Below are 18664 nucleotides of genomic sequence, written 5' to 3' on the forward strand. Positions count from 1 at the left end.
AGGAAAGCCAGAAATAGGATAAGCTGGAACAGGGAACTCTTCATAGCAACAAGGACCGACCCTTAGAATGATGATGATGTGAAAAAAACTGAGGTTGATGAATAGGAGGGGCTCAGCAAATAAAAAAAAAAAAAATCAATGTGAATAAAGCAGTGGATGGCATTACTTAAATTAAGGGGATATTAAATCTCACATAGTTTTAAAACCGAATAACAAACACAAAGATTGAAATCAGAGAGTTTCTTGCCGAATATAGTAAACTATAAAGTATCGGCGACACTAGCGTTAGCCAATGCAAGTGATCCTAGTACGTAGTACAATACCGGACGACTCGTTGCAAAGGTGGGGGAAGTTCACTTGCATTGGCTAACGCTAGTGTCGCCGATACTTTATAGTTTACTATATTCGGCAAGAAACTCTCTGATTTCAATCTTTGTGTTTCTTATTCGGTTTTAAAACTATGTGGGATTTAATATCCCCTTAATTTAAGTAATGTTTTCATTGCTGAAATGAAGCTTATTAGCTCTTTATACTTAAGTAACTTAATGGTTGCACCTGTTTGGAAAACTCGTTCGCAAAGTACATAAGTTCTTTTCGCTATACACTTCAGTATTAGGTCTAGCTACTCACTGATGAAGCCTCAAAAAAGGCTGAAACCGGTCTGGGTAGTGACCTCCCTCCATAATGTAATAACAGCATACATTTCCTAGGAAATGTGTTTTTACATTATGGAAAATACCTAAGAATAGCGATCTGAACTTCCCCCACCTTTGCAACGAGTCGTCTGGTATTGTACTACGTACTAGGATCACTTGCATTGGCTAACGCTAGTGTCGCCGATACTTTATAGTTTACTATATTCGGCAAGAAACTCTCTGATTTCAATCTTTGTGTTTCTTATTCAGTTTTAAAACTATGTGGGATTTAATATCCCCTTAATTTAAGTAATGTTTTCATTGCCGAAATGAAGCTTATTAGCTTTTTATACTTAAGTAACTTAATGGTTGCACCTGTTTGGAAAACTCGTTCGCAGAGTACATAAGTTCTTTTCGCTATACACTTCGGTATTAGGTCTAGCTACTCACTGATGAAGCCTCAAAAAAGGCTGAAACCGGTCTGGGTAGTGACCTCCCTCCATAATGTAATAACAGCATACATTTCCTAGGAAATGTGTTTTTACATTATGGAAAATACCTAAGAATAGCGATCTGAACTTCCCCCACCTTTGCAACGAGTCGTCCGGTATTGTACTACGTACTAGGATCACTTGCATTGGCTAACGCTACTGTCGCCGATACTTTATAGTTTACTATATTCGGCAAGAAACTCTCTGATTTCAATCTTTGTGTTTCTTATTCGGTTTTAAAACTATGTGGGATTTAATATCCCCTTAATTTAATTATTTTCATTGCCGAAATGAAGCTTATTAGCTCTTTATACTTAAGTGGATGGCATGTTGGTCAATGTGGATGTGCAAGAGAACTGGCAGTGCCTCTGATGAAGTTGTTTATTCTAAATCTCAGCTCTGGCAAAATTTCAAGGGAGTGGAAAGAGGGTGAGATAATTCAATTACATAAAGGTCACTCCAAAACAGAATTAGCAAATTACAAACTAATTAACATCTCAGGAGTAGTGGTTAAAGTACGTATCTGAAAAGTTGATTAAAGGTAAAATCCAGCAGTTTATGGATGGGAATATAATATTCTATAGTGAAAAATACAGCTTTGTAAACCACGATACTGCTGAACTTTGCAAAAGCATTTGACAGAATTGTGCATGGAAAACTATTACAAAACTTCAAGCAAACAGGAATGGATATAAGGCTGGTAACTTGGATGGGGGTGGGGATGGCTGACAGACAGACAGACAGACAGACACCAAAGAGAAGTATATGGTGGAGTGGAATCTAGGAGAATGCTAGTGACTAGTGGAGTGCCTCAGGGTTCTGTACTAGGACCGTTACTCTTTAATTTGTATATTAATGATATAAGAAAGAATTAAGGGAGTGTATCAATTGTTTGCTGATGATGCAAAACTGGAGAAGGCAATAGTTGATAAAGGTGATATAGATATCCTACAGGATGACTTAAATAAATTGCATTGTGGGTGAAAGCTAAAGGATTTAATGTTGCAAAATGTAAGGTTATGCACTTCAAGTTGAACAGATTACATATTGTGTACCAATTTAATAGTACTGGATTTCAGGAAACTGATGTGGCTAGGGACTTGGAGTAATAATGGACAGAGAGTTGATGTTCCAAGGGCATATTGCAAAAGTTGGTAGTATAGCTCAAAGGATTACTTGTATGTTGAAAGACAAGCTAACAAATAAAGACAGAGAAGTTATTATCCCTCTTCTTATGACTATGATTCGTCCGCATCTTGACTACTGTGCACAGATTTGGTCACCTTGGTTTCTTGGCAATCAGGAGTGGAGAGAGGATTCAGAGGTACAAGTGACAGGCCTGTGGAATTCTATCTATGAGGATAGGTTGAAGGTGTGTGGGTTTCAAAGTTTAGTTGATAGGTGGAAAAGAGGGGATAAGATAGAAACTTATAAGTTATTATTATTATTATTATTATTATTCAGGCCTCCATGGAGTCAAGAGGCTCATCGCAGAAGGTCCTTCCTAGGAAACACAAAGTCTATCATACCACTCCTTCAACTCATTGACCATTCTTCCTCTCACCACTCTATCAGGCAATGCATTCCACAGTTCTACATACAAAGAAACCACTCCTCACCCTCTTGCTCACAGCTTCCTTTCGTAACTTCCAGGGATGACCTCTTGTCATCGCTCCTTCCTACTGCTCTACCAAGTGAAAGAACTCCCCAGTGTCCACCCTGTAACTGCCTCTCAACAGTTTAAAAGTCTCGACCATATCACCTCTCCTTCTTCTATCCACCAAACTCTGCAGTCCACATTCCCTCAGCCGATCCTCATAATTAACATTGTGCAGTCCTGAAACCATCCACCTCTGTACCCTTTCCACAGTTAATTTATCTCCTTCAGATCCTGGGGACCAAATTTTAGAACAATAGTCTAAGTGTGGTCTCATCAGGGTCTTATACAATGGAATGATAACTCTTCTATCTCTGCAGATAGAAGAGTTATCATTCCATTTGTTATTTTTCATTCCTTTTGTTAATCTTATATTCATTCAGTTATCATTCCTTTTGTTAATCTTATAGAACCCCTTGCAAAAGGGGTTCTATAAGATTAACAAAAGGAAATGTTTTAATGCACAACGAATAGAGAGAGAATTAGAGGTCACCTCCTGGATGATGTATAAGAGTGTGGTTAGTAAGGGTGTGGGGACTAAAGTCTTTATTTGGAGAGTGGCGAGTGAGTGGAATGGGTTGCCAGAAAAATTGTTCTAAGTGTGATTAGTAAGGATGTTGTGTAATTCCACTCACTCACCACTTTCCAAATAAAGACTAAAATCTTTATTTGGAGAGGGCTAGTGAGTGGAATGGGTTGCCAGAAAAATTGTTCTAGGTGTGATTAGTAAGGATGTTGTGTAATTCCACTCACTCACCACTTTCCAAATAAAGACTAAAATCTTTATTTGGAGAATGGTGAGCGAGTGGAATGGGTTGACAGAATTAGTTCTGAGTGTGTGGACATTGAATGCATTTAAGGAGAGGTATGATAGGTATTGTGGGTAGGAAGGTTAGTGTAGGTCTTCTATGATGAGTCTTTGGAATACATGGATACCTATATAATATAATATAGTATAATATAATAATAATAATAATAATAAGCAAAAGAGCTAAGTTTGATATCTCTGATTCAAATTTCAGGTTTAATGCCAATTTCTTTCATAATGAGATCCATATAGATGATGAATAAGAGCACTTACAATGTGCTCTTGTCTTACACCTGATTTTACATCCAGCTATCTTCATGTATTTCCTTCATTTCTAGCTGCTGACTACTATATGGACTATGTATTGCTCTGTATAATGTGCCATCCACCCCACATAAGTGTAGTATTTAACTTAAGTACAGATTCTTGTTCTATTCCTACGATTTCTCAACTATTTGTTGTAGAGTGAAAATCTGATCTAAACAACCTCTATTTGGCATGAACCCAAAAGTGTTCTTCCCCAAGTTTCTATTCCACCATTTTTTTAGCCTTTTCTCAAGTATGCTGTCATACATCTTACCTTAACACTTATATAGAAATTCCTCTGTAATTCTCACTTCAGTTTTTATTCTCCTTTTTTTTTTAATAGATGGGAACTGTGCGTCTACTCCAATCATCTGGCATTTAACTTTCTGCCCAGACCTGAATTATGCACTATAGATAAACTTTAAAACATTTAAACCTCCATATTTGAGCGTTTCTGGTCAAATATTATTCTATTCCAGCTGTCTTTCCACATTTCATGCTTTTGATAGCTTTTCTACTTCAAGTATTAATATATATGCACCTATTTCTATTCCTCTCTGAATATTTTACTACTCTTCTGTTGTTGTTTGTTTCATTTAAGTCTTTCAAAGTATTAAGTTCAGACCTCTAGAATATCTTTATTTTCAGTTTCATGTCACCTTTATCATATTACTTTTACAGTTAGATTTTTCCTTTTTCTAGTTTTTACTTTTAAAGTTAGATTTTTCCTTTTTCTAGTTTTTGCTTTTAAAGTTAGATTTCTTTTACAGTTAACTGTATTTTTTTACAGTTAATAACTAGGTTTAGCACTTTCAATTTAGCAGGCTGTATCATGTTCTATACCTCTGTTGAATAAAATGGAAGATTCATAATAGTCACCTCACAACTGGAGTTACAGCAGGTTAAATTTGAGCTTCTGATGGTTTCTGTGTGTGTGATGATGATGTTTTTATTTGGCTTAACAATTACTACTGTGGCTCTTGTTAGGTGAGCATGTATTTGTGAAGGTGAGGTATGTTTTAGCAGTTTATTTGTGTATTACAACAGTGACAGATATGTTGGACAAATGAAATGAAATATATATAGCTTCTACCTGGATATGTTAATGATGTTGGAAGAGGTGTAATTGGGTATTTCGTGTTTGCAACTAATTCAGATTTACTGAGAATGATGATATAGCTCTTCAAGAGGATATGATTAGTTGTTAATTGTAAGTTTTTACATTTTGTGACAAAGCATTATTATTATTATTATTATTATTATTAAACAAGACCTCATGGAGTCAAAGACTCATCTAGGAGGTCCTTTTATCTCACACACATCTCATCATACCGGGTCTTAAACACATTCAAACTCCTTGCAGACACCACACTCTCAGGCAAGGCATTCCAATCATTCACAACTCTGCACGAAAAAAACCTGCCTCACACCCTCTTTATACAGTTTCCAGGTATGACCTCTGGTTCTCCCCTGATCTCCCACTATTCTCTGTAGAACTTCTCCATCATTGATCCTATAACAACCCCTTACCAACTTGTAGGTCTCTATCATATCTCCCCTCTTCCTTCTCTCCACTAGACTCTGCAAATTACATCTTTTCAATCTTTCCTCATACTCGACATTCCAGAGGTCAGAAACTACCTTAGTCAGTCGCCTTTGGACCCTTTCCAACATCTCTTCATCCTTCTGAAAACCAGGTGACCAAATCTGGGCACAATAGTCCATTTGTGGCCTAATCAAAGCCTTATACAATGGAACAAGAATCTCCCTACTTCTACACGTCAGTGTCCTCCTCATCATTCCCAGAAGTCTTTGTGTTGTCTTCACAATTTTGGCGATGTGTCCCCTAAATTTTAGATCCTTATCCACTATCACTCCCAGATCTCTTATTTCCTCTACTTCCAACAATATATTCTCACCAAGCATAAATTCTGCATCCCATCTTTGTTTTCCAAATTTTAAAACTTTACATTTTGCAACATCAAACTCACATCCACATTTGCTTGCCCAATCACTCAATTTATTCAAGTCTTCTTGCAAGGTCACAACATTTTCACTACTCTTTATGGTTCGTCCCAACTTTGCATCATCTGCAAACAACTGAATATCTCCATCCAAATCTTCGCCAATATCATTAATATACAAGTTAAATAGTAATGGCCCTAAAACAGATCCCTGAGGCACTCCACTAGTGACTTTCCTTTTCCTGGATATTGCACCCCCATACACAACTTGTTGATACCTATCAGATAGCCAGTCTCCAATCCAATGCACTAATCAAATATCCAACCCCATCTGCTCTAGTTTGACTGTCAACTTATCATGAGGTACTCTATCAAAAGCTTTTGCAAAATCCAAGTATATTACTGTGTATCCTTCTCCTCTGTCCAAGGAAGCAGTCACTTTATTGTAATAAGTAAGTAGATTACTAAAACATGACCTCCCTTTAGCAAATCCATGCTGTCCATCAAAGATTATACCATTGTTGTTAACCCAACTCTGGATCCTAGTTCTCACAAGCTTCTCCAACAACTTAACCACAACACCTGACACACAGATAGGCCTATAGTTTGATGCTTAAGTTCGATCATATCCTTTATGAAGTGGCACAATCTTGCCCTCCTTCCACTCTTTAGGGACTTGACCAAGTGCAAGACTCGTATTAAAAAAATATGTCAAGGCAGGTGTCAACTCTCTGGCACATTCCTTCAGAATATGCGGTGATATATTATCAAGTCTAACAGCCTTATTTACATCTAGTTTACTCAACTCCCCAAACACCTCTTGCTCACTTAGAGTCAGTCTCTCCTCCCCATCATCAACTGCTCTTAATCTCTCCATGAAGTCACATTCACAAGATTGAAAGATCTTTATGAACTGCTCATTAAGTATCTCCACCACACATTCTGCAACAGCTGTCTTTATACCATTTCCTCCAATCAATGTCATCCTTCCATAATCATTCTTTCTTTTGCTGGGTACTTATCGAAAGAACTCCCTAGGATTCTTTTTAGCTTCATTAGCTAACTGCTGTTCATACCTCTCTTTAGCTACTCTCACCAACCAAGTCACTCTCCTTGCCTGGTCTTTGTAGAACTCATGAAATTGGTTACTTCCACTTCTCTTATGCTGCCTCCACAATGCCCTTTTTCTCTGTATTGCATGCTTAATCTCTTTATTCATCCATCTCACACCTAACTTATTTAACCTTCTCACCCGTGGTATACATTTAGACATTGCATCCACTAAATATTTTTTGAAAATCCCCCAAGTTGCATTGATCTCTTTTCCAGCTAACTCCTCATTCCATGCTACACCTGCAAGCTGTCTCCTGAGTTCTTCATAATCACCCCCCTTGTAGTTCCACATATACCCTTTTTTCACAGGGGTCCTTGCACTGCTGGCAACCACCCAAGTAATCACCTTATGGTCACTTTCACCAATTGGTGGATGATTTGATACCTCATTGATAATTACATCCTCCGATGAGATGACCAAATCCAAGTCCCTTAATCCTCTTGTGCCCTCTGTTACATACTGTCTGAGGTAGTTATCCCTCAAAAACTCAAGAAACTCATTTTCTTTACTTCCAGTTGCTATCTCTTCATTCCAGTCTATATTGCCATAATTAAAATCACCCATAATGATCACCCTTTTCTTATTTGCTTGGCTTATTTGACTATACATTTCACTATCACCACCATCCACATTACCAGGTCTATAACAACATCCCACCAAGTATTTGATTCTATTCACCTCTATCTCACACCATACTGCCTCAAAACCACTGGCCCCATTTCCCTCTTGCATCTCTACCTTGTATGGACATAACTCTTTCTCTATCATCAATAGCACTCCCCCTCCCTTTTTACCCCTTCTATCCTCACGAAACACATCATACCTTTCCATCTCTATTCCTGTCAGGATGTCATCCTCATCTAACCATGTCTCACTTATTCCGACAATCTCTGGGTGCACAGACGCAATTAGTGCAACCATTTCATCCGCCTGGGCATTTACTGACTGATCAGCATATCAGAGTTGTTGTCAAAGTATTGGATAAGTTGGTCAAGTTGGACAAAATACAAAATGGATAGATGGAAATTGGATACTGTATGGGGGTGGAGCATGGTTTTGAGAAGGGTAGGTCATGCCTCGGTAACTTGCTCACATTTTATAATTTTACAGCTTAGTTGGATAAAGATAATAGGTTTACAGTGATACTACCGGACTTTGTAAAGGCCTTTGACAGGATACCACATTGAATTCTAATCGGTAAATTGCAGCACATGGGGATGGATATAGGATTGGTGAGATGGCCTATGACTAGTGGCATGTTGCAGGGTTCTATTCTTGGACTGCTACTGTTTAATTTGGTCATTAACAATATAGGTAAGGATCCGAGAGGAACTGTTCAGTTATTTGCCAATGATGCAAAGTTGGGTAGAGCAATAGTTAATACAGATGATGTCAAAATTTTGCAGGTTGATTTGGATAGATTGGCAGACTGGGCAAAAGAGATGGATGTCAGTTTAATGTGGCAAAGGTGTAAGGTTATGCATTTTGGGGTGAAAAGACAATAAGCTGTATGCCACATTGGTGGAACTGTACTCGAAGAAATTGATGAAACCAGAGATTTAGGAGTGTTAATGGATAGGGAGTTAAAATATAGGGGGGCATATAGCAAAAGTAGCTAAAGCAGCTCATTAGATCACTTGGTTACTGAAGAATACTTTGATGAACAGAGACAAGCAGATTATTGTTTCTCTTTATTGAGCCTTGATAAGACCCCATCTTGACTACTGCATGCAGATCTAAGCACCAGGGTTTCTTAGTGATGAGGAGGACGTGGAGAGGATCCAGAGGCAAGTGACCAAGATGGTAGCAGGTCTATGGGATGAACCTTACGAGAACAGGTTGAAGATTTGTGGGTTACAGAAACTGGTTGATAGGTGGAAAAGGGGTGATATGATTGAGACATACAAATTACTGAAGGTTTGAAAGTTTCTTTTTCACTTGGTTAGACTATAATAGTAGCTTGCTCCACCTTTGCAAGGAGTTGCCCGGTGTTGTACCACTTTACCCCAGTCCTGAAGATACTTTCAGGTGCAAACTTTGTTTGCACACACTTGGATAAAGGATTAAACTAAATTTACTATAGTCTGACCAAGTGAAAAATAAACTTTCAACATCTTTCTCTAAATCTAGAGTAATTTAATAAAAAGGTGGAACATCATTTGGCAGCTCCTATAGGAGGAGATGACCTTGCTAATGCTTCTGCCTTGGTATCTCCACTTGGGCCTGGCTCCCACTGAAGAGACCTCGATAAAGGTCGAAACTAGTCTGGGTAGTTGTCCTTCCCTTAATGCATAACATTACACATATCCACAAGGAGATGTGTTTTGCATTATGGGAGATACTGAGATAGGAGTGTTGGTAGCTTGCTCCACCTTTGCAAGGAGTTGCCCAGTGTTGTACCACTTTACCCCAGTCCTGAAGATACTTTCAGGCACAAACTTTGTTTGCACACACTTGGATAAAGAATTAAACTAAATTTACTATAGACTATAATAAATTTAGTTTAATCCTTTATCCAAGTGTGAGCAAATAAAGTTTGCGCCTGTGTTGTACTACCTTACCTCAGTTCTGAAGATATTTTCAGGCGCAAACTTTGTTTGCCCACACTTGGATAAAGGATTAAACTAAATTTATTATATTAAATTACTGAAGGGTTTTTACAAATTAATTGAGAGGAAATTTTTCAGAAAAGGTCTGGTGGTGGGAGAACTAGGTACCATCCATGGAAACTGAGTAAGAGTATAGTCAGCAAGGGTGTTGGAATAAGGTATTTTGCTTGAAGAGTAGTGAATGAGTGGAATAGGTTGCCAGAGTCTGTTGTAGGTGCCATGACTGTGAATGAGTTCAGAGCAAAGTAGGATAGATACCTAGCAAATGTTGGATAGTTCTTGATATGATGTTCAGGGCATCCCTCAATGAGTCTAAGGACTCCTTGCAGTTGCCCGTAATAATAATAATAAAGTCAGACAAGACCAGTGGCGGCCCGTGAAGTTTTAAGTGGGGGTGCTGCCTATACAAAATAATTAAAAAAAATTCTTTTTTTCCTCATTAGTAACCAGTTTATTAATAAATAAATCTGTAGATTTATTTATTAATAAATTGGTTACTAATTAGGCAAAAAAGAATTTTTTTTAATTATTTTGTTTCGGCAGCACCCCCCACTTAAAACTAAATAAATCTACACATTTATTTATTAATAAATTGGTTACTAATTAGGAAAAAAAGAATATTTTTTTAAATTAAGGGGATATTAAATCCCACATAGTTTTAAAACCGAATAAGAAACTCAAAGATTGGAATCAGAGATGTTTTCACTGCCGAAATGAAGCTTATTAGCTCTTTATACTTAAGTAATATTTTATTAATTATTTTGTTTCAGCAGCGCCCCCACTTAAAACTTCACGGACCACCACTGGACAAGAGTTTAAAGAGTTAAGAGACCTGAAGGTAGCAGTGGTACACAAGGAGCTGAAAAAAATGTAAATGAGTTCAAAGCAAAGTATGATAGATACTGTGCAAATGTTGGATAGTTCTTGACACGATGCTTAGGGCATCCCTCGATGAATCTGACTCCTTGGACTTGCCCGTAATAATAATAATAATAAAGTTAGACTCTTGTCTGACTTTATTTAAAGAGTTCAAAGAGTTAAGAGACCCAAAGTTATCAGTAGTGGTAGACAAGGAGCTGTAATTAGGGGACACGTTACACTGGGAGGACAACTTGTTGAATTGTGTAATGTTGAGGAATATACTGACATATAACCAATGTCCGTGTATGTCAGTATTTTATAATGTATGTGTCGTGATGGGAGGAATCTTTATCTGGACGATTTCAATCGAAGGTGAGTTAGCCGATCTCATACGGAGGTAGCAGGGTTTTTTCTCCCGGAAACTCAGGTTTTTCATCCCGCATACAGAAAAATCGGCCCTTCAGAACGCGCAATTTACAGACAAAAAAATACTAGTTGTGGTGGGTGATAGATGGCATTGATGGAGATGATTCATAGTAGAAGTTCGATGTAGTGGTTGAGACAGTTGTAGGCATCCTCCCGCGATGAGTCTTCGGACTCCTTGGAGGTGTCAGGAATAATAATAATAATAACAACGTTTTGATTATAGCTCTAATTGACTGTGAATGCACAGCTTAATCAGGCTGAATTTGGACTAACTATTAAGAACTATCGTCAGAAGTTATATGGGGCTGTGCAGGGAGGTAGATTTTCATCCATCACCTTTCAAGAAAAGTGATGGATGAGTGGAATGCCTTGTTGGAAGGTATGATGATTATAGAAATAATGAATGAGTTTTAAGGTGCTGTATGATTAGATTGTGATAGATAGTAAGCATTTTGCATAGTAAGGTGTTGATATTGTCCATGAGGATCTGATGCTGTTAATAATAATTAGTATGCAGAAATACTATTAGTGGGCAATGGATGCCATGATGTGTAAATAGGGGATTGTGTGGTGCAGGGTGCCCTAATGATGAATTCTTGGACTTTGTGAAGGTGTTTTAATAATAATACTAATAATTAGACTCTTCATGGGATTGTAACAGCAATACTTTTCACACCTCACTAGATTGTTTTAGATTTATCACTGAAGTAACGAAGGCTATGAGAAGTGCATTATGTCTGTTAATTCTATATGCTCTCTTGGCCAGTTTGCTGTTTTGTTGGATGAAACACTCTGCCACTTCTGTATGAGATTGACTAATTCGATTTCAATGAAAAGCTCTTATATAATATTACTCTTCACATTCAGACAGGATTCAAAACCAGAACAAAACCAGGTCTTTCCATCCAAAGGACATCATTGATACCAACTAAACTATGCAGGCTCGCATGGTCCTTGCTGTCTGTCACAATGTAATTGTACCAAACCTTATATTCATTCGCTATCTCTGCAATCGTTATACTTTCCAGCAGTGTTCCACTCATCCCGTCACTCTTCAAAGATAAACCTACCTCCCTTGCTCAGTCTCTATATAACTTCCAGGGATATGAAATTGACTGCATGATAGGTATCAAAAGTTAAGTTATGTATGAAAAAGTAGTTTCTCAGAAGAGGACAGTGACTAGTGTGGTACTGTTATCATCATCATCATTATTATTATCATTATCATTATTATGATAATAATAATAATGATTAATAATAATAAACTAATAATGACTATTATCATTATTATTACATGACACCTCCAGGAAGTCTAAGGACTCATCGTGGGAGGGCACACTACTCTACTTCGTTAAATACATCTCATCCTTTACACTACTACTTAATTCTCCAATTACAACACTTCTACCATCAATGCCATTTATCGCTCATCATCACCAACAACAGTATTTTTTGTCTGTAAATTGGGTGTGTGTTCTGATGGCCGATTTGTCTGTACGTAGGATGAAAAACCCGAGTTTCCAGGACAAAAAAAACCTGCTACCACCATATGAAATCAGCTAACTCACCTTCAACTGAAAAAGCACATATAAGGATTCCCCTCATCATGACGAGAATCGAACCCAGGTCTTTTCCAATCGAAGGGAGCAATGTTCCGCTTCCAATTCTGCATTTGCATCTAATTCAAATTTGGGAAGTGTAATGATGATGATGATGATGATGTAGCTCTTCTGGATCATTTGATTATACCTCAGTGTGGATCTGTTAGCAGTTAAATGTTGCTAAGTGTCATTATACATTTTGTAATCAGAAAACTCGTATGTCACTCAATAAAGAAACTCTTCTCAGATTTTTCATCTACTCCACAGCATTCATTGTTTTTATAGATGTTCCAGTGTGGATCTTTGATGGCTCCAGTACATATCAAGAAACTGATGCTAAATCTGATGTATACTTGTATCCTGTTGCTTTATACAAAGATCCTTTTCGCGTTGGGAAGAACTGTATGGTATTGTGTGAAACATATGATGCTCGGAAGCTGCCCACAGGTAAACAGATTTTATTTTAATAACATTATTCTTTACATCTGAATTAATCAGGCTTGTATTTAATCAACATCGTATTTGATTTTTTTTTTTTTGCAGTGAGCAACACTCGACACTCTTGTGAAGAAGCTATGAATAAAGCTAAGGATGAAAAACCATGGTTTGGGATGGAGCAAGAGTATACATTACTAGACACTGACTATCATCCGTTTGGTTGGCCCAAGGGAGGATATCCTGCACCACAAGGTTTGTACATTTTAAAACTATTTAATTTTTTTGTTAAATATTACAGAAAGTTATTATGCTCAACAAAAAATTCTATTCTTGTTTATTCATTTTCCTAAGTGTAACTAGACAAAGTTTGTACACGAAGGCTACTAGTATACAGATGCTAACTTTACATCAATTACTTCAGCATCTCATAATGCATAGCATACTCTTCTTTCAAATGTGTATATTACTATACATTATGAGAAGTGGGCAGGGGGGGGAGTCACTATCCAAACCAGTTTTAACCTTTATTGAGGTCTTATCAGTGCAAATTTGACATATAAAGATACTGAAAATTTTCATTGTCTGCTTTCATTTTTTACATTTTTTATGAAGGATAGGTCTTTCCATAGTAATTTACTCACTTCCTACAATTAAGTAGCTAAATAAAGTTGCTTAACCATGATATTGTTAGATTTTGCAAAAACATTTGACAGGATAACACACAGAATCCTATTTTGTAAACTGGAGCAAATGGCAATCGAAATGAAGTTTGCAACATGGATTAAAGTGTAGCTGGCAGACATCAAAGTGTAGTAACATATGGTAGAGAAATGCCATGGAAAAAAAGCAGGTTAATAATGGTGATCATTCATGTACAAATTAACCAGATGCTGCTATTTAATATGTATATTAATGATATCAGGAATGATTTTTTGGGGTAATAATATCCAGTTATTTGCTGATAATGCTAAATTGCACAGCACAATAGTTAATAAAGGTTGCTTTCTTTTATCATGTAGCTTTTTCAGTGAAAGGGTGCAGCACCATGTCCTTCCAGTTCTCTCTGTTGCTGGCATACATAGTCACGTGATCCTGTCCATGATCTTATATCTTCAAACCATGTCCTTCATTTTTTCTCTTGATCTTTTTCACATAATTTTTCCTTCTAAAACTGTCAGTACATGTCCTGCCAATCTCATCTTTCTCTGGATCACTTCTTGTAATAAAGATCTTTGTATTTTCATTCTCTAGGACATCTGTATTTGTTGTGTAATCTGTCCATGAGATTTTCAGAGCTCTGCTATAGCACCACATTTCAAAGGCCATTATCTGTTGTCTTGCTCTCTCTTCTTGAATAACCAGATCTCACTTCCATATGTGAAAACTGGCCACACTAATGTTCTTATTATTCTTTTCTTTGTCTCAATACCCACAGAACTTTTGAACAGATCTTTATTTTTCCGGAAGGCATCTTTAGCTATGGCTGTTCTTATTTTGAAGAAAAGATCACAAGCTGTGTATTATATAGATGAAACTGAATAACAAGAAACTGATGAAACTAGAGATTAGTGATAGACAGAAACTTTGAGAGAAGTGAATGAATGGAGTGATTGCCAGAGGCACTCATACGAGCTTTGTCAGGGAATGAGTTTAAAGAGATGCATTGTTTTGTTTAGCAATTTTTTGAAGCAATTATTTATTATATAATGGTAAATATAAAGCAATTATATAATGGCTATTTATTACCTGTTTTATCGAGTGATGTATGTGATTGGATTATAGTGAAAATACCATCAAATAGCACCTTTATTGATGACTCAATAAAATTGTCCTTAACTGAAGTGAATGCCTCATCAGAAACATGTGTAAATAGTGATTTTAGAAGTAAAATCTCAGTTGTTTCTGAGAAACACAATGAAATCACACATAAAGACAACTGTTTGTGATACTGTTTATATAAGCGCCTCTGTAGCGCAATTAGAAGAACGACGGTACGTTGCACCCTTCGATTAGAAAAGGCCTAAGTTCAATTCTTGTCATGATGGGAAGAATCTTTATATGGACTTTTTCAATTGAAGGTGAGTTAGCCGATCTCATGCAGAGGTAGCAGGGTTTTTTCTCCTGGAAACTCAGTTTTTCATCCCATACAGACAAATCGGCCCTTCAGAACACACGCAATTTACAGACAAAAAATAATACTGTGTATTGTATCTACTGCCCACAACCACTGTGGTGGTTGCCATCTACTGCCCACAACCACCACAGTGGTTGTGGGCAGTAGATGGCATTGATGTAGGTGATTGTAGTAGAGGTTCTGTGTAGTAGTGGAGATGGGGAGTTGTAAAGTAGGTGTCCTCCCATGATGAGTCTTCAGACCCCTTGCAGGTGTCATGAATAATAATAATAATAATTACTCCACACATCAATGATATCTTTTTCTCCTGTTTTCATGTCACCTTTATCATCTCTAATTCCTTCTACAGCATGCTTTCCTCCATTTCCGAGCTTTTTCAACCACCTCCAGAATATCTTGCTACCTTCTTGATATTTATTTTCCATGTTCTTACCAAAGTCTTCTCTTTAGCTAGTTTTACACAGTGTTTGGCTTTCTTACATTTGTTTCTGTATTCTCTAAGAGCACAAGCTGACTTATTTGCCAGGAACTTTTGATATGCTTTCTTCTTTTCCTTCGCTGCCTCTTTAACTTCTTGTGTCCATCACAGAGTTCTGATTTTCCTATCTTTGTAGACAACCTCACCACATGCCTCTCTGACTGAATCAATCAGTGTTTTCTTTAGGGCTTGCCACTGAATCTCCAAGGTTTGGTTCATGTTCTTAAACTCATATTTTCTTGAATAATGTTTGTGTATTTTAGTCTACAGTTCACATCTAAGAGCTGCTCAACTTTTATTCGCTTTAAAACTTTCTTACATTCTTTATATTCTTTAAAACTTTCTTACGTTCTTCTTTTCAATATGAAATTCAATTTTATTCTGCTCAAGACTAAATGGTGATCACTTCAAATTTCAAATCCTCTGTACACTCTGGAGTCCTGCACCAGGGAGAAAACATCACTATCGACAATAACATAGTCAATGAGACTTTTCTTATTCCTTACCTCTTCTCTCCATGTGAATTTGTGCACATTTTTATGTTGGAACATGTGTCAGTAATAACCAATCCATGTCATGGTCAGAAATCCAACAGGTATTTGCCATTGTTATTAGCTTTGCTCTTTTCTCCAAATTTTCCCAAAATATTTTTGTATGTCTGACAATCATTTCCTACTCTGCTATTTGGATCCCCAACAAGGACCAACTTTTCCATTTTCATTGTTTCAGTTGCTTTCTCTAAAGTCTCAAAGAATTCCTCCACTTCTACTTTAGTAGAACCTTCTGTGGGACCATAGGCACAAATAAGTCTCATTGTCCAGTTCCCCATTCTGACATTTGCCCACATCACTCTACTTGAGACTGCCTGGCATTCAAGAGGATTAGCCTTGTATTTAGTGTTGAATACTATGGTTACTCCTTCTTTTCCTTGATTGTAAATGCCTGAATATAACATTTTGTATTTATTGCTCAGAAAGATCTCACCAGTTTTTGTCTTTTTTGTTTCAGTCACCCCTATTATGTCGATCTGTTAGCTCAGTGGTTGGCAACCAGTGGCCTGAGGCCCAAACATGCATTTTTGGCAGCCCATAAAAGGTTTACCATACTTACATGGCATGTGGCCCATATGCTGAAATATTTAAATAATACATTTTATAATATGAAAAATAAGGTGCTGCAACTTAAATATCTGCTTATCATGTGGCACCCTTTGCTAAATCAAAGAAAATGGCAGTACAGTGGTATTTTGAGATATGGGTTTAATTCATTCCATGACTGAGCTCGTAAGTCAAAATTCTCATATCTCAAATCAGTTTTCCCCATTGAAATTAATTAAAATGAGATTAATTCATACCAGCCTCCAAAAAACCACTCTGATTTTTTTATAATAATGTATTTTTAATGAACAAATATTGTATAGAAACAAAATAAAACCAAATACTGTACATACATACATGTAAAAGAGAATCTAAAGAAATAAACAGATGTTGGTGGAGCTGATTATGGTATTAATTTTTTCTTTCACTTCACTTTTGCTTAATTTAATTTTCTTCTTCACTAGTTTTTTCTTTTTTTGTCATGCTTTCGTCACTTTCATCCGCTTTCCTTTTTCAATAGCGTTTCAGTAGAAAACTGTCCAAGGAGTTTTGTTTCTTCCTCCCTTTTAGAATGTTTCTGAAATGAGTTAGGCAAGTGTCATTAAATAGCGCCGCTGCATGACCAGTTGCAACTTTTTCAGGGTGTTTCTTTTCAATAAAGTCCGAAACAAACTTTTTCCCACATTGCCAACACTTTCTTTATCTCACTTGAAGAGATAACCTCCTGTGCCTCTGCGGTTGTACCAATCTCCTGCAGAACCTCCGTATGTTGCTGTGTGTGTAGTTCCATCAACTCCTCCTTCGTCAGGTTCCTCGGAATGTGCGGCAACAAGGTCTTCGATATCTCCCTCATCCACTTCCAGGCCCATGGACTTTCTGAGGGACACAATCTCCTCCAGCACTTCCTGTTCAGGTCTAAATCCTTCAAAGTCCCTTTCAGCCACAGCCTCAGGCCATAGCTTTTCCATGAAGAGGTCAAGGTCCTTTTTGTAACACCCTGCCAGGCCATATCAATAATTTTGAGGCATATGACAATGTTGTAGTGGTCCTTCCAGAACTCTCGAAGGGTGAGGTTTGTGCTCTCCGTAACCTCAAAGTGGCATCGGAACATGTGTTTGGTAAAACGTTTCTTGAAATTGGAGATCACCTGTTGGTCCATGGGCTGTAGGATAGGGGTGGTGTTGGGTGGAAAGTAGAGAACCTTTATAAAGCTGAACTCATTGAGGATGTCGTCCTCAAGGTTTGGTGGGTGGGAAGGAGCATTGTCAAGGACGAGAAGGGCTTGCAGGGGTAAGTCATTGACTTCGAGGTATTCCTTAATGGCAGGACCAAAGACCAAGTTGACCTAATGCACAAAAAACTGCGTGCTGGTGACCCACGCCTTTGGGTTTGCCGTCCACATAACCTGCAGTGTTTCTTTTTAAACCTTGTGTCTTGAAGGCTCTGGGGTTTTCTGAGTGGTATACGAGCAGCGGCTTGATCTTGCAGTTGCCACTCACATTTGCACACAGTGCGAGGGTCAACCTATCCTTCATGGGCTTGTGACCTGCCATCTTCTTTTCTTCTGTCATTATGTAAGTTTTGCTTGGCATCTTCTTCCAGAAGAGCCCTGTCTCATCACAGTTGAAAACTTGTTGGGGGATGTATCCTTTGGCTTCAATCAATTCAGCAAAGGTTTTTACAAATTCCTCGGCTGCCTTAGAATCAGAGCTCGCTGCCTCACCATGCCTGACAACGGAGTGAATGCAGGTCCTTTTTCGGGAATTTTTGAACCACCTATGACTGGCTTTGAACTACTCTTGAAGCCTCCTGTGCTGAAGTATCTGGGGTCTGCTGCAGCAAATCTGCATAAATGGCTCGTGCCTTCTCGCAAATTATAGTCTCTGCCACAGTGTCTCCTGCAAGCTGCTTCGCTGTCAACCAAAAAATCAGCAGGTTCTCCATCTTTTCATGGACAGAGTTGCATAGCTTTGAAATAATTTTAACGCCTTTAGCTGGAGTTATAGCCTTTATTGAGTCCTTCTGCTTCAGAATAGTGCATATCA

General features: G+C 37.6%; 1 protein-coding gene across 1 annotated transcript in view; it reads left to right on the top strand.

Moving 5' to 3' along the window:
- The window catches only part of LOC150103868 (glutamine synthetase 2, cytoplasmic-like), a 98810-nt gene that overhangs the window by 26723 nt on the left and 53423 nt on the right, over window positions 1-18664 (top strand). Inside the window, exons 2-3 of the mRNA XM_090396576.1 lie at window positions 12758-12919; window positions 13016-13162. Coding sequence (XP_090252702.1) covers window positions 12758-12919; window positions 13016-13162 — 309 coding nt within the window. The remainder of the gene's footprint in view (window positions 1-12757; window positions 12920-13015; window positions 13163-18664) is intronic.

This window comes from Typopeltis vanoorti, chromosome 8 (assembly GCF_054136105.1).
Source record: "Typopeltis vanoorti isolate ZY-2024b chromosome 8, IOZ_Tvanoo_1.0, whole genome shotgun sequence".
In the NCBI taxonomy this organism is placed as follows: Eukaryota; Metazoa; Arthropoda; class Arachnida; order Uropygi; family Thelyphonidae; genus Typopeltis; species Typopeltis vanoorti.